This window comes from Cetorhinus maximus, chromosome 27 (genome assembly GCF_964194155.1).
Source record: "Cetorhinus maximus chromosome 27, sCetMax3.hap1.1, whole genome shotgun sequence".
NCBI lineage: Eukaryota > Metazoa > Chordata > Chondrichthyes > Lamniformes > Cetorhinidae > Cetorhinus > Cetorhinus maximus.
In genome coordinates, this window is record NC_135905.1 from 25,501,375 (window position 1) to 25,514,496 (window position 13,122).

The 13,122-nt window shown below is 43.2% G+C and overlaps 1 protein-coding gene across 3 annotated transcripts in view; it reads left to right on the forward strand.

Annotated features, from left to right (window-relative positions):
• Nucleotides 1-2,406: 2,406 nt before the first annotated feature.
• Nucleotides 2,407-13,122, forward strand: part of macroh2a2 (macroH2A.2 histone) — a 30,916-nt gene continuing 20,200 nt past the window's right edge. For 2 of the 3 annotated variants that reach the window (XM_078530929.1, XM_078530931.1), the window contains exons 1-4: nucleotides 2,407-2,506; nucleotides 8,468-8,679; nucleotides 8,863-8,969; nucleotides 10,203-10,412. In XM_078530929.1, coding sequence (XP_078387055.1) covers nucleotides 8,508-8,679; nucleotides 8,863-8,969; nucleotides 10,203-10,412 — 489 coding nt within the window. In that variant the 5' untranslated portion in view covers nucleotides 2,407-2,506; nucleotides 8,468-8,507. Of the gene's footprint in view, nucleotides 2,507-4,075; nucleotides 4,157-8,467; nucleotides 8,680-8,862; nucleotides 8,970-10,202; nucleotides 10,413-13,122 lie in introns of those variants that run through there. The other variant, XM_078530930.1, reaches the window with a different exon arrangement.

A 13,122-nucleotide genomic window follows, 5' to 3' on the forward strand; every position in this document is an offset into this window, starting at 1 on the left:
ATCAGTACTTGGGCCCCAGCTGTTCACAATATATTAATAATTTGGATGCGGGGACCAAATGTAATATTTCCAAGTTCGCAGATGATGCAAAGCTAGGCAGGAATGTGTGTTGTGAGGAAGATGAAAAGCAGCTACAGAAGGATTTGGACAGGCTTAGTGAGTGGGCAAGAACATGGCAGATGGAATATAATGTGGAAAAATGTGAGGTTATCCACTTTGGTAGAAGGAACAGATGTGCAGAGTATTTCCTAAATCGTAAGAGATTAGAAGGTGTAGATGTACAAAGGGACCTGGGTGTCCTTGTCCATAAGTCACTGAAAGCTAACATGCAGGTGCGGCCGGCAATTAGGAAGGCTAATGGTATGTTAGCCTTGACCGCAAGAGGATTTGAGTACAGGAGTAGTGAAGTCTTGCTTCAATTGTATAGAAGCTTGGTTAGACCACACCTGGAGTACTGTGTGCAGTTTTGGTCCCCTTACCTCAGAAAGGATCTCATTGCCATAGAGGGAGTGCAACGAAGGTTCACCAGACTTATTCCGGGGATGGTGAGACTGTTTTATGAAGAGAAATTGGGCCTCTATTCTCTAAAGTTTTGAAGCATGAGAGGTGATCTTATTGAAATCTACAAAATACTTAAAGGATAGATGCAAGTAAGATGCTTCCCCTGGTTGGAGAGTCTAGAACGAGGGGACATAATTTCAAAATAAGTGGGAAGCTACTTAGGACCCAGGTGAAGAGAAATTTCTTTACTCAGAGAGTTGTGAATCTTTGGAATTCTCTACCCCAGAGGGCCATGGAAGATCAGTCATTGTGTATGTTTCAGGTAGAGATTGGCAGATTTCTGATTAACAATAGTGTAAAGGGTTATGGGGATACTGTGGGTAAAGGGCATTGAAATGTTCGATCAGCCATGATCATTTTGAATGGCGGAGCAGGCTCGATGGGCTGAACATGTTCCCATGTTCCTATATTTCAGCTAAACAAAGTAAATGACATCCATTGGGTTAATTCCCCAGGGCACAATGCTTGGCAGTTAACATGTCAGTCACCATCAACTGGTGCATTCTCCATGGCAATGCCTCTACCAATCAGCACTCTCTTCTCATACAATATGAATACAATATAACTGTTTCCCCTGACATTGGTATTTCTTGCAAATTGTCCTGATGAGTGCAAGATGGAAAGCTTTGACAAAAAATCTCTTTTTTTCAACAATACTCAAGATCTGTACCTTTCTTTCAAGTGTCTCTATTTGAAGTGGGTCATGATACCTGTTCAAGTGCGAAATTCCATGTTCTCAGGACAGGTCTGTCAGTATAATCCACATAGGAATCTTCCAGAAAGCTGTCACTTTACAGTATCAGCTATCTTTTGATCAGTGCCTTTACTTGTATTTCTTTAAAAAACACAGGTCATCCTTAAAAAGTTTAATATACCTGTAGGTAGTTGGGGAAGTATTAGCCCACTTTTGTAACACCTCTTGAAGTCTATCACTATCCTCCTCACAGTCCACAATACTTGTAAGTCTGCATCATCTTCAAATGTTGAACTTGTGCCGCCCCTCTATATACCATCCCCCAGTCAGAAACAAGTAAAGTTTTCTGTAATTCATGTTTTTAATAGATTTGAATTAAATAATTAAACTTTTGCATAATGAAATTCTAGCTATGTTAAAGTCTGATTCACAGTACCACATGGTTTGAAATAAAATGCCCACCAGCACTAATATTTTTCACTTAAAAGGCATGGGCTGCAATTTTCTAACCCCGTCATGGCGGGACCCACCATGAGAGATTCGGCAGCCCAACCAAAAATCCGCTGACTTTTAGAGCGGGGCCGGACGGTCCCCGGCGGCAGGCCGGGATGTGAAAATCCCGCCTATCGTTTTGGGGGGGGAGGGGAGGGGGGGGGGGGGGGCTCAAACGCGGACATAATAGTAGATTTAGAAATGATACGGCCGACACGCTCTCTTCGAGCTCCGGCGGCTCAAAACCCGGCACTGCGCCCCTGCTTTTTTTTTGTTAAGATTCGTTTTCGTTCGAGGGCAACTGGGTCCACTGAAGGAATGCAGCAAACCATTGGCACACGGGCGGGGGGGTACAAGATGGGGGGGTTGGTGGTGGGGGGCAGATACCGTCTTCCTCTCCGCAGATGCTGTCAGACCTGTTGAGTTTTTCCAGTTATTTTTGGTTTTTGTGTACAACATGGTATGTGGTAAGTGGTGAGGACTTGTCCAGCTTTTGGGGGGGTGGGGGGGTAAGGAAGCTTATGCCAACGGTTAGCTTCAATTATTTTTATGTTGGGAGATTTTGCGTTTTTCCTCTTTACCCGGCGCTAACCTATCCTGCCCTCGTCTGGTGATTTCCTCTTGCTGATAGGCTGAGTTTGTATTTTCAAATGGGTTACCACAGAGAGAGAGAGAGAACTTCCCCTTCCTGCTCCATCCACAGGATTAATACAGGAGGGAACAAGAGCTGCAACCACCAACTGCCGCCCAGAGCAGGAGGTAAGTGCCAAATAAATGTTTATTTATATCATTTAAAAAATATATATATATATATCTATAACGACACAGCGGGTTCAGTTGGAAATAAGGATAAAGGATCTCTGCCTGAACACCAGAAAGTTTATCTATATGTACACGTTTGTAATAAATATATAACTGGAGTGGGGGGGAGACACGGCCGCCGAGACTTGTCTCGGGCACCTGGTGGTGGGAGTCGGATTTTTTTTTAAATCCTAAATATTATAAATGTGAAGAAATACCTGAGAGGAGAAAATTTTTTTTAAAACAATCCGTATCGTCTGCAGGCAGTGGGCGTCTTATTTATTTTTTGTTTGTTGCGGCGGGAAGCGCTTGACCTCGGGGTTTTTTTTTGTGTATCCTGCTCTAGGCCCAGAGGTTTAAAAATTGTTATAAACTGATGTAAATAGATTATTTTTTTGAGGGGAGGGGGGTGGGGGATTTTTGTTATTTTTCTGTGTCGGGCTGCGGATATTTATTTATTCTTTTCCCGCCCTCGGCGGGTGATGGCTGGATGGAAGCGGCCTTCCGCGCTCCAGAAAAAATAATAAATCTCCCAGTCCTGCATTCACCTCAACAACAACACCCGTAAATAAAATTTTCCAAACGTGTGTGGGGTTTGTTATGAGAGTTCTTACCGGCCTGTAATGCCGAGGTGTGTGGGAGAAGTTCCACTTTTTTTTGTGTGTGTGTGTGTGAGGGGACCTTGAGCAGGCCTGCGAAGCCGAAGCGCGGCGTCCTCTCCTCTCCAGCGATGGCTGTTGAACGGCCGGCGCTCGCGGTGACGGTTTGAATTCGGGCGGGAGGCCGTCGCCACGTTCCATTCGGTTGGAAGTTCAAAATTTAAACCAAGCGCTCGCGCTCATCTCCCTTTGTCTCGCTCGGGCTCCTCAAGATGGGATGTTTGGGGTTGTGGGGGGTGGTGCGCGAGGGATGGGGGAGGGGGTGGAGGGGAGGGGAGGGGGCGTGGGTGTTAGGGGAGGGGGCGAGGGTGGTGGAGGAAGGGGGGGGCGAGGGTGGTGGAGGAAGGGGGGGGGCGAGGGTGGTGGAGGAAGGGGGGGGGCGAGGGTGGTGGAGGAAGGGGGGGGGCGAGGGTGGTGGAGGAAGGGGGGGCGAGGGTGGTGGAGGAAGGGGGGGGCGAGGGTGGTGGAGGAAGGGGGGGGCGAGGGTGGTGGAGGAAGGGGGGGGCGAGGGTGGTGGAGGAAGGGGGGGGGCGAGGGTGGTGGAGGAAGGGGGAGGGGGGCAAAGGTGGTGGGGGAAGCGGGAGGGGGCGAGGGTGGTAGGGGGAGGGATGGTGTGAAGGGGGGTGACCTGATAGAGGTGTGTAAGATCATCATGACAGGTTTACCTGTGGTAAACAAAGAAAACCTGTCCACGTACCTGTTGGTATGGAGGAGGGAAGGGTCGAGATGTGCAAGATTACGATAGGTTTAGGTTTGAAGGAGACAAAGAAAAGCTCTTCCACTTTTGGCTGTGGTACAGGGATGAGAGGATGCAGGTTTTAGGGGAGAAGGAGAGACTGAGGGAGAATTTTTTTTTACACAGCAATTGGGATGGATCTGAAACCCACACCTTCATAAGGGTGGCGGTGGAAGCTGAGACGATCAACAATGACCAAAGGAAATTGGATGGGTACTTGAGCAAAATAAACTTGCAGGACTGACTGGGTTGCTCTCCAGAGAGCCAACATGGACTGAATTGCCTCCTGCTATGCCATTTTGGCCCTTTGACTGTATACGTGCTTTTTAAAATATGAACTCCAACTTTTTTATGCTTTCGGTTTGTTTCTTTGAGTTGACAACTCCCACTGACCGCCACCGCAATTGGTTGGGCTGGATGAAAAAGAATTGTCTGCTTCTGCAGTCCTTCTAAAAAATACTAGCTTTTAAAAAAACAAGTCATTCTAATTGTGCCAATGAATGCATCTGGTTTAAAAGCTCTCCTTAACATGCTGGTGAGTGAGATTAGCCAAATTGTACTTGCAGAGAGCCGGCCTGAACTCGAAGGGCCGAAAGGTCTCCTCTGCTGTAACCATTCTATGATTTGTGCAGAATTGTGAGAATTCCATAAATACTTGCAGGACAAAGTTTTGCAGGGGCCATGGAGAAAAGCAAAGCAAGGAGTGGGACTAATTGTTTAAGTCTACCATAAGACTTTGCTGTATCAGTCTGTGATCACGAATTTCTTTTACTACCTTTGAGTTCTTCCCACTTGAAGTTGTTTTCTTTGAGTCTGTTTCACTTAATCTAAAAAGTTCTGCAGGGGTGCATTGAAAAGGAAGGACCAGAAGCTGTGATTCCTGTCAGCTAACGACACAGGAAGGAAGAGGTTTGAGGTCCTGCAGTCAGAGTTGAACAAGTTGGGGAGGAAATTTAAAAAGTGCCTCAAAGGGTCTCCCATTGCCATGCATTAGTGAGAGCGAGAATAGGAGGATGTGGTATTTGAATGTGTGGTTAGAGACCTGCTGCAGGAGGCAAGGCTTCAGATTCCTGGGGAATTGAGCTCAGTCCTGGGGCAGAAGGGAGTTTATTTAAGGAGGAGAGGTAGCATCTGAACAGAGCTAGGACCCTTGATGTGCAATGGCATTACCATCGCTGAATCCTCCACTATCAATGTCCGGGTGAGGGGGGGGGGCAGTTACTGTTGACCAGAAACTTAACTGGACCAGCCATATAAATACTGTGGCCAGAAGAGCAGGTCAGAGGCTGGGAATTCTGTAGCGAGTAACTCTCCTCCCGACTCCCCAAGTCCTATCCATCAGCTATAAGGCACAAGTCAGGAGTGTAATGGAATACCCTCTACTTGTCTGCATGAGTGCAGCTCCAACAACACTCAAGCTCAACCCAGCCTGCTTGATTGGCACCACCTTCAACATTCACTGACTCCACCACTGGCGCACAATGGCAGTAGTGTGTACCGTCCACAAGATGCACTGCAACAACTTGCCAAGGTTTGTTTTTGGCACCTTCCACACCCGCAACCTCTACCACTTTGGAGGACAGTAGATGCATGGGAACACCACCACCTCTTTCATAGTTGCTGAGTCAAACATCTCAAGCTCCCTCCTAATAGCACTGTGATGTATCTACATTAGATGGACTGCGGCAGTTCAAGAAGGGTGCTCACCATCATCTTTTTGGGGTGATTAGTGGCGAGCAACAATTGCTTTCCAGCATCGCTCACATCCCATGAACGATTAAAAAAAATTTGTGGTAAGGTTGGTGCTGTGAGGAAGGGTTTAAATTAATTTGGCAGAGGGTTGAACACCAAAATGTAATAAAAAGTTGAAACAAGCTGCAGAGGGCTGAGAGAGACTTGTGGAAATGATATAAAATTAGGTGGGATCATAGAACTCTTTGTATTTTCTAAGTTAGGTTTGAAGTGCATGTATGTGGTGAACTGCAGATACAAATACCACGTTGGAGTACTATGTAGTGGTGATAACTGAGACCTTGCTCAAAAAAATGAAATGATTGACTTCTTTATATTCATAGGTGCAGGGTGTTTAGGAAGGATAGGCTACTAACTCATTTCCCTAACTATTGACCCATTCCTCTCCCTGGCAACCTCTTGAGGTTGAACCACAATGTTTGGTGTCATTTGACCCTGAGCTGAGCTTCTGACCACATGTTTGCACTATCATTAAGACTGCCTATTTGAATCTCTGCAAATTGTCCATCTCGATCCCTGCCTCAGCTCACCTGCTGCAGTGAAACCCTCATCCATGCATTTGTTACTTCTGGACTTGACTATTCCAACATACTGCTGGCTGATCTCCTATATTCTACGCTGCCGTAAACTTGAGATCATCCAAAACTTTGCTGGTGTCCTTTTTGCACCAAGTCCTGTTCACCCAATTACCCCGTGCTCACTGACCTACGTGGGTTCCTGGTGATGCAACACCTCAACTTTATCATCTTTATCTTTGTTTTCAAATCTCTCCATGGCCTCGTCCCCATCTTACCTCTGTAATCTCTTCCAACCCTCTGAGATAACTGCTTTCGTCTAATTCTGGCCTCCTCAGTGGCCCTGATTTTTATTGCTGCACCGTTGGTGGCCATGCCTTCAGCTGCCTAGGCCCTAAGCTCTGGAACTCCCTCCCACAACCCTTCCACCCCTCTACTTCCCTTCTAAGACATTTCTTAAAATTTACCTGTTTGACAAAGATTTTGGCCATCTGCACTAATATTTCCTGATGTAGCTCAGTGTCAGGTTTTGCATTATACTGCCACTCTGAAACACATTGGGATGTTTTGTGTTAACAGTGCTATATGAATACAAGTTGCTGAATAAAGGAGGGATTGCAGTTCTGACTCGGGGAAAATATTACACTGCTAGAAGGAGAGATTGTCCTTCCAGGACTCAAAGACAGAATCTATTTGCTTGGAGTTAAGAAACAATAAAGGAGCTATTACACTACTTGGTGTATTCTCTAGGTCACCAAATAGTGGGAAGGAGATAATGGAACAGGTTTGCAAAGAACTTACTAAGAGGTGCAAGAATTATTGATTAATGAAAAATGTAAGCGTTTAACTACTCCAATATTGAATGGGTGGCGAAGGGGAGGAATTTCTGAAGTCTGTTCAGGAGAATTTTTCTTGTTCAGTATGTTTCTAGCCCAAATAGGGAAGAGGCATTGCTGAATCTAGTTCTGCGGACAAAATGGGACAATGTACGTCAGGGAGCATCTAGAATAAACTTACTCAACTAGAGGAGGGTTACTCAACTAGAGGAGGGTTAATTTCGGTGAATTGAAGCAGCATCTGTCCTGGGTAATTTGGAGTCAAAGACTGGCAGGCAATTTTGGTCTCCTTCCCTGAGGCAGGATATACATAACTTGGAGGTGGAACATTGGAGGTTCAGTAGATTGATTCCTGTGATGAGAAGGTTGTTGTATAAGGAGTAATTGAGTAGAATGGGTTTATATTCTTTAGCATCTAAAAGAATGGAAGGCATTCTTTGAAGCGCATAAAATTCTGAGGGGTCTTGACAGGGCAGGTGTCTAAAAGCTGTTTTCCCCTAGCTAAATGATCTCGAACAAAGGATTGTAGTATCAGAAAAATGTATTAACCATTTAGGATTGAAATGAGAAATAGTTTCTTTCTGGTACTTTGAAGCTTTAGAAATCTCTATCCCTCAGAGCTGTGGATGCTCAGTTGTTCTGAAAAATTCAAGACTAAAATTTATGTGTCTTTGGACATTAAGGGAATCAAGGGATCAGATAGAAAAGTGGAGTTGAGGTAGGATATTCACCATCATTTTATGGCTGCATGTGTTTGCAGCACAAGTGGGCTGGACCAGATTTCTGATTGGTTCCCTTGGACAAGACACAACTAACAGTTTGTCTGGAAGGTGTAATTTGATGTGCTCTGCTTTGGAGTAATTAAATGTTCTTTGCAATATGTAATTTGATCCATTAGTTGTCAAGCATCCTGTCAAGTTCAGATAAGGCACATAGCTGCCACTGCTGCTTTCAGAGAACATGCAGTACCTGTGCTACTGAGTTTGGATAGGAAGGGATTTCAACATTAGGGTAGGAGTTTTAAAATCTAGGTGTTTTTAGTGGACCATGAGTCAATGTAAGGCAACTAACAAGTACAGAGGTGATGAGTGAATGGGACTTTCTGCGATTTAGGATACAGTGCAGCAGTTTTGGATGAGCTCAAGTTTATTGAGGGTGGAAATTGCGGGGCTGGCTGGGAGAACATGGGAATATGTGAGCCTGGCAATGTAACATCATGCATGTTGGTAGGTCCAACACAGAATTTTGTGAAAAATGAGAATTATATTTTTAAAAATGTATTAATCCTCAGGAAACAGGCAAGGCCGACATTCACTGCCCATCCTTAGTTGCAAGAAGCAGCACATCCATGATGGACCAAGTGGCTGCCTTCTGTGCTGCATGTATCTATGTCAAAATAACTAATTATTGTGTTTGTTTAGATTCACAGTTGGTTTAATATTTTGCCCCACAACATACAAGATGTCAGCCCGAAGTGGAAAAAAGAAGATGACCAAGTTGTCACGCTCAGCCAGAGCAGGGGTAATTTTTCCTGTTGGTAGGATGATGCGATATTTGCGGAAAGCAACATTCAAATATCGTATTGGAATGGGAGCACCTGTTTACTTGGCAGCAGTCATAGAGTACCTAGCAGGTAAAAAAAAAATGTTAAGAACAATGTATTAAAGTTTAGTTTAAAAAGAAAATCTCTTTGGATGGAAAGAAGGTTATAGAAATGGGTCTCTTAATCTTGTTGAGCATATTGTTTTGAATCTTTACATAAAAAGAAGTTCTGGTATTACTTTCTCTAACCCTTTCAACTGTAACTTTGTTGCAGCTGAGATCCTGGAACTGGCTGGAAATGCAGCAAGAGATAACAAGAAGAGTAGAATAACTCCAAGACACATTCTGCTGGCAGTGGCAAATGATGAAGAACTAAATCAAGTAAGACTTGTAATGATAAAATCAAAATACTCCAGGTGCTGGCAATTTGAAGTGAAAACAGAAAATATGGGACGTACTTGAGTCAGGCAGCATCTATGGAGGGAGAAACAGAATTAAGACAGAGATGAAGAGTTATTTCTTCTCTGATGGTAGTGAATCTGTGGAATTCTTTACTGTAGAGGGCTATAGAAGCGTTAAGTATATTCAAGGCTGAAATAGACTGATGAAAAATCTGTCTAAGGGAATCAAGGGTTATGGGGCAAGGGCAGCAAAGTGGAGTTGAGGATTATCAAATCAGCCATGATCTCATTGAATGGCGGAGTGGACTCGATGGGCTGAATGGCCTACTTCAGCTCCTACATCTTATAGTCTTAAAATTTCAGATTGATACATTTCTAACATTTTCCAGTTCTGATGAAAGGTTAACACATTTTAAGCAAATACAGAGGGAGGGGAAGGGGGAAAATGAGAGGAAAAGCCTGTGATAGGTTGGAAGGCAGGAGTGGTTAAATGACAAAAGAGGGGTGATGGTGCAAGAGGGTAGTAGTGGGACAAATGAAGAAAGCAAAAGATTAATATGAAGAGGGTATAAATGGGAATAGCAAAATCATTACCAACAGCTGCTGTCTGCCGGGGGTGGGGTGGGAAATGATCTGAAATTGTTGAACTCGATGTTGAGTGCGGAAGCCTAAGTGATGTTACTGTTTTTGTGCTATGAGAGATTCAGAACCCATTGTCATTCTAATTTTTTTTAAAGTTAATTGCGTAAGCTTAGCTTTTCAAATTAATATATTACAGGAACTGCAATATGCTAGTTTCTCCTCCCGTATTTACAACAGGTTTACAAGTTAATTTTTCAATTTGCAGAAATAGATTGGCTATGATTAGAGCAACTATTTAAAATGTGAATCTAACTGCTAACTGCAGAGGTTACATTGCCTGATACTTATAAAGCATATCAGAGTGTCCATTTCATTCTATATATAAATTAAATTTGCATCCAGATTTGTGCATTGCAATCACCTGATTTCAATGGTGCTGCTCCCCACAAACTATGTTGTGAGGTGTGGACCTAAAAACAACTTCAACCCATATGTTGTTATTTACTGGTTTGAAATGTATTTTGCTCTAATAATGATGCCACACTGTACTAACATTCTTAATGAAGACATATAAATGCACACCCATAATTAATCTCCATATTCGAAACTGCTACTACTTTTGTGCCTGTAGCTACTAAGGGGAGTAACAATTGCTAGTGGTGGCGTGCTGCCTAGAATTCATCCTGAACTTCTGGCGAAGAAACGTGGTTCCCGAAGTAAAGCAGAAACCATTCTTTCTACACCATCAGAAAAGAAAGCAAAAAAAGCAAAGGCTTCTCCTGTCAAGAAATCGGTCAAGAAATCTGTCAAAAAAGCAGCAAAATCCAAATCAGTCAGAAAGGTAAGTGCGCATCATGAGAAGTTTCAGGCATGTTGTTTTGGACATTGTGTCACTCTGATAGTAAGGAGGTACAATGGTGCACAACTGTACAGGACTAGTAATTAGTAACCAATTATTAGCTATTATAATTTTAACCTTGCTGAAAAGAGACATGTTGCTGAAGTTTTTAGTCAGGACAAATGCAAGAATGCCAAATTTCAAATAATCACAACAATTTAGACCACAGGAGAAAAGGGGTGCTGATTGGTTGGCAAGGCGACCCTGACTGAGGGAACAATAGACTCCTCATACTTCCGGGTAATTCAAAAAAAGGCTGAAGACTTGAACATATTCTCTTTGTTTGCAGAGAATGGGTCCCTGCGTATGAACATATGTCGCTACAAGCTTGGTTGTTAGTTATTAGTGCACTCGGGATTATTCAGTAAGTGCTGCGAATGGCAGAATCACAGTAGTATTGTTTTGGGTTTTGCAAGCATGGGCTGGTTGAGTACAGTCTATACTCAGCCTATTCCAAACAGCCAGATGAACATGTTGTTTGATTTGATTAGCTGATCATTGGAAGGGCAAAAGGCCTAGGTACCTCGCATTGCTAACATGGCGTTGCTAAGTTGCTTGGTAGGCAGAATGTCTTTTTGGCATTTTTGCATTTTTCCTGATGAGTGCAAGATGAAAAGCTTTTGCAACATGTCTCGTCAGCAATATTCAAGTTTCAAAACTTTAATCCTGTTTTTTGCAAAGTGCCATTTAATGTATGTAATCTTTAAAGCTCGAATTCATCTCAGCCTAAGACTTGCGATTTAATAGAAAATAGGAGTAGGTCATTCGGCCAGTATGATCATGGGTGACCCTCTATCTCAACGCCATACTCCTGCGCTCTGCCCATACCCCTTGACGTCTTTAGAGTCCCGCAATCTATTTATTTCCTTCTTAAATATATTCAGCGAGTTGGCCTCCACAACCTTCTATGGTGGAGAATTCCATAGGTTCACCACCCTCCTTCCTTTTTTAAATAGTGGGCTTACATTTGCCACCCTCCAATCTGCTGACCCTGTTCCAGAATCTGCAGAATTTTAGATGACAATCAACACATCCACTATTTCCATGGCCACCTCCCTTAGTACCCTGGGATGTAAATTATCAGGCCCTGGGGATTTATCGGCTTTCCGTCCCATTAATTTCTCTAGCACCATTGTTTTAGTAATACTAATTTCCTTCAATTTCTCCTTGTCGCTAGACCCTTGGTTTCCTAGTATTTCTGGGAAGTTATTTGTTTCTCCCTCCGTGAAGACAGAACTAAAGTAGCTTAATTGCTCTGCCGATTCCTTGTTCTCTATTATAAATTCTCCCATTGCAGACTGTTAGGGACCTACATTTGTCTTCACTAATTTTTTTTTACATACTTACAGAAGCTTTTACAGTCCGCTTTTATGTTCCTTGCAAGTTTACTCTCATACTCTATTTTTCCCTCTGAATCAATCTTTGTCCCTCCTTTGCTGAATTCTAAACTGCTCCCAATCCTCAGGCTTGCTACTTTTTCTAGCAACTTTATATGACTCCTCTTTGGATCTAATACTAACTTTAATTTCTTTTATTAGCCATGGTTGGGCCACTTTTCCTGTTGTGTTTTTGCGCCAGAAAGGAATGTATAACTGTTGCAATGCATACATTCATTCCTTAAAATATTAGCCATTGGCTATCCATCGTCATGCCTTTTAATGAAGTTCCTCAATCTATCTTAGCCAACTTTCGCCTCATACCTTTTGTCGATTCCTTTTTAAGATTTTGGGCCCTAGTTTCAAATCCAACTACTTCACTTTCTATCCTAGTGAAAAATTCTATCATGTTATGGTCACTGTTCACTGAAGGACCCCACACAACAAGATTATTAATTAACCCTTTCTCTTTGCACAATACCAAATCTAGGATAGCTTGTTGCCTAGTCGGTCCCTCGACATATTGGTCTAAAAACCCATCTCGTACACACTCCAGGAATTCATCCGCTACAGTATTATTGTTAATTTGGTTTGCCCAGTCTATGTGTAGATTAAAGTCACCCATGACTATGTTTCACCCTTGTTACATGCATCTCTAATTTTCAGTCTCCTACCTTATCACTACTGTTTGTAGGCCAATAGACAACTCCCACTAATGTTTTCTGCCTCTTGTTGCTTCTTAGCTCCACCCTGTTGCTTCTTAGCTCCACCCAGACTGATTCTACATCTAGATTTTCTGACCCAATATCCCCCCTCACTATCGCACTGATTTCATCTTTGACTAACCATCCATGCCGCCACCGTTTCCTTTTTGCCTGTCCGTCCTAAATATCGAATACCCTTGAACGTTCAGTACCCAGCCTTGGTCACCCTGCAGCCATGTCTCCATAATCACAATCATATCGTACCCGTTTACATCCGTTTGTGATGTTAATTTGCCTACCTTATTGTGAATGCTCCATGCATTCAAATACAGTACCTTTAGACTTGTCTTTTTAACATTTTTACATTTATTTTTGTACTATGGCCCTATTTGCTGCTAGCCCTTGTTTCCTCTGCCTTCCACTTTTGCTTCCTACTTTTCTGTCTTTCATTCCTATCTTTGTTTCCCGCTCAGGTTCTCATCCCCCTGCCAATCTAGTTTAAACCCTCCCCCATAATACTAGCAAATACCCCTGCAAGGATATTGGTTCTGGCCCTGCTGGGGTGCAACCCGT